This window comes from Corvus brachyrhynchos, unplaced genomic scaffold, assembly GCF_000691975.1.
Source record: "Corvus brachyrhynchos isolate BGI_N302 unplaced genomic scaffold, ASM69197v1 scaffold80, whole genome shotgun sequence".
Taxonomy (NCBI): Eukaryota; Metazoa; Chordata; class Aves; order Passeriformes; family Corvidae; genus Corvus; species Corvus brachyrhynchos.
Window position 1 is genome coordinate 11,644,845 of NW_008236769.1, and position 877 is coordinate 11,645,721.

Consider the following 877-nt stretch of genomic DNA (forward strand, 5'->3'; position numbering starts at 1 on the left):
CGCATCTTGGCTTTTTTTATATATGACCCCCCAAGGAAAGCAGAAGGGGGTTGTTTGTGCCGCCCTGGATGGGGACGGTGCGTGTGGCAGCGCTCAGGATCCCTCTCGCCGCTCCGTGTGTGGCAGTCGGTGATTGTATGGCAGCTCCCCTCCCCCAGCGCAGCGTGACAAGGGTTTGCATGATCCGCCTCGTTTTTAATGTGCACTTCAATAATCCTCCTAATTTCGACACTTCGGTGTTGTTCTTTTTTTCCTTTGGTTTACCGAGTTACGTTTTTTTTGTCTCGCTTCTTTAAGAGATGCCAGAATAAAATCCAAACAAATCAACCGGAAAAAATTCTGTTCTTTACCCTAGCGTTCCTGCAAAGGAGGAAAAAATTGCATGGAAAAAATATATTGCCACTAATGCTGACTTTGTCCCTAGAAGCAGAACATGGCTATGCATCAGTGTTACCCTTCGATAGTGACTATTCCAGAAAGAAAACAAAGGCAGGCACCATGGCCAGAAAATCCCAGAATAACAGGTAATAGACGCACCGCTTTTTCAGAATGAATCGTCAGCTTTTCCAATGTGTCTAGCTTATGTGCAGTGCATACATTTATGAAAAATAATAATTAGTCCAGTGTCTCAGTTTTCCCCATCCCGGTAGTCGCCATTTTTCCCCTGGATGGGCTTGGCTCTGTTTTGATCTCTCATATAAACACTGCCACGCGTACACCATCTCCTTAGTACTCACTGCACTTCTGAACCATCCGCCCTCATCGCTCCTTCTGCTCCGCGCTCGCCGACAGCGGCTTTTGCTGCAGACCTTAACACCATAATCGCCACCCAGATTTCTCTTTGCATGGCACCTAATGTCCCCCCCGGCATTTATTT

At 47.0% G+C, this 877-nt stretch overlaps 1 protein-coding gene across 1 annotated transcript in view; it reads left to right on the forward strand.

Annotated features, from left to right (window-relative positions):
- The first annotated feature begins 6 nt into the window (after positions 1 to 6).
- The window catches only part of MXD4 (MAX dimerization protein 4), a 41,001-nt gene continuing 40,130 nt past the window's right edge, over positions 7 to 877 (forward strand). The window contains 1 exon segment of the mRNA XM_008645090.2: positions 7 to 524. Within this exon segment, the coding sequence (XP_008643312.2) occupies positions 199 to 524 (326 nt within the window). The 5' untranslated portion in view covers positions 7 to 198.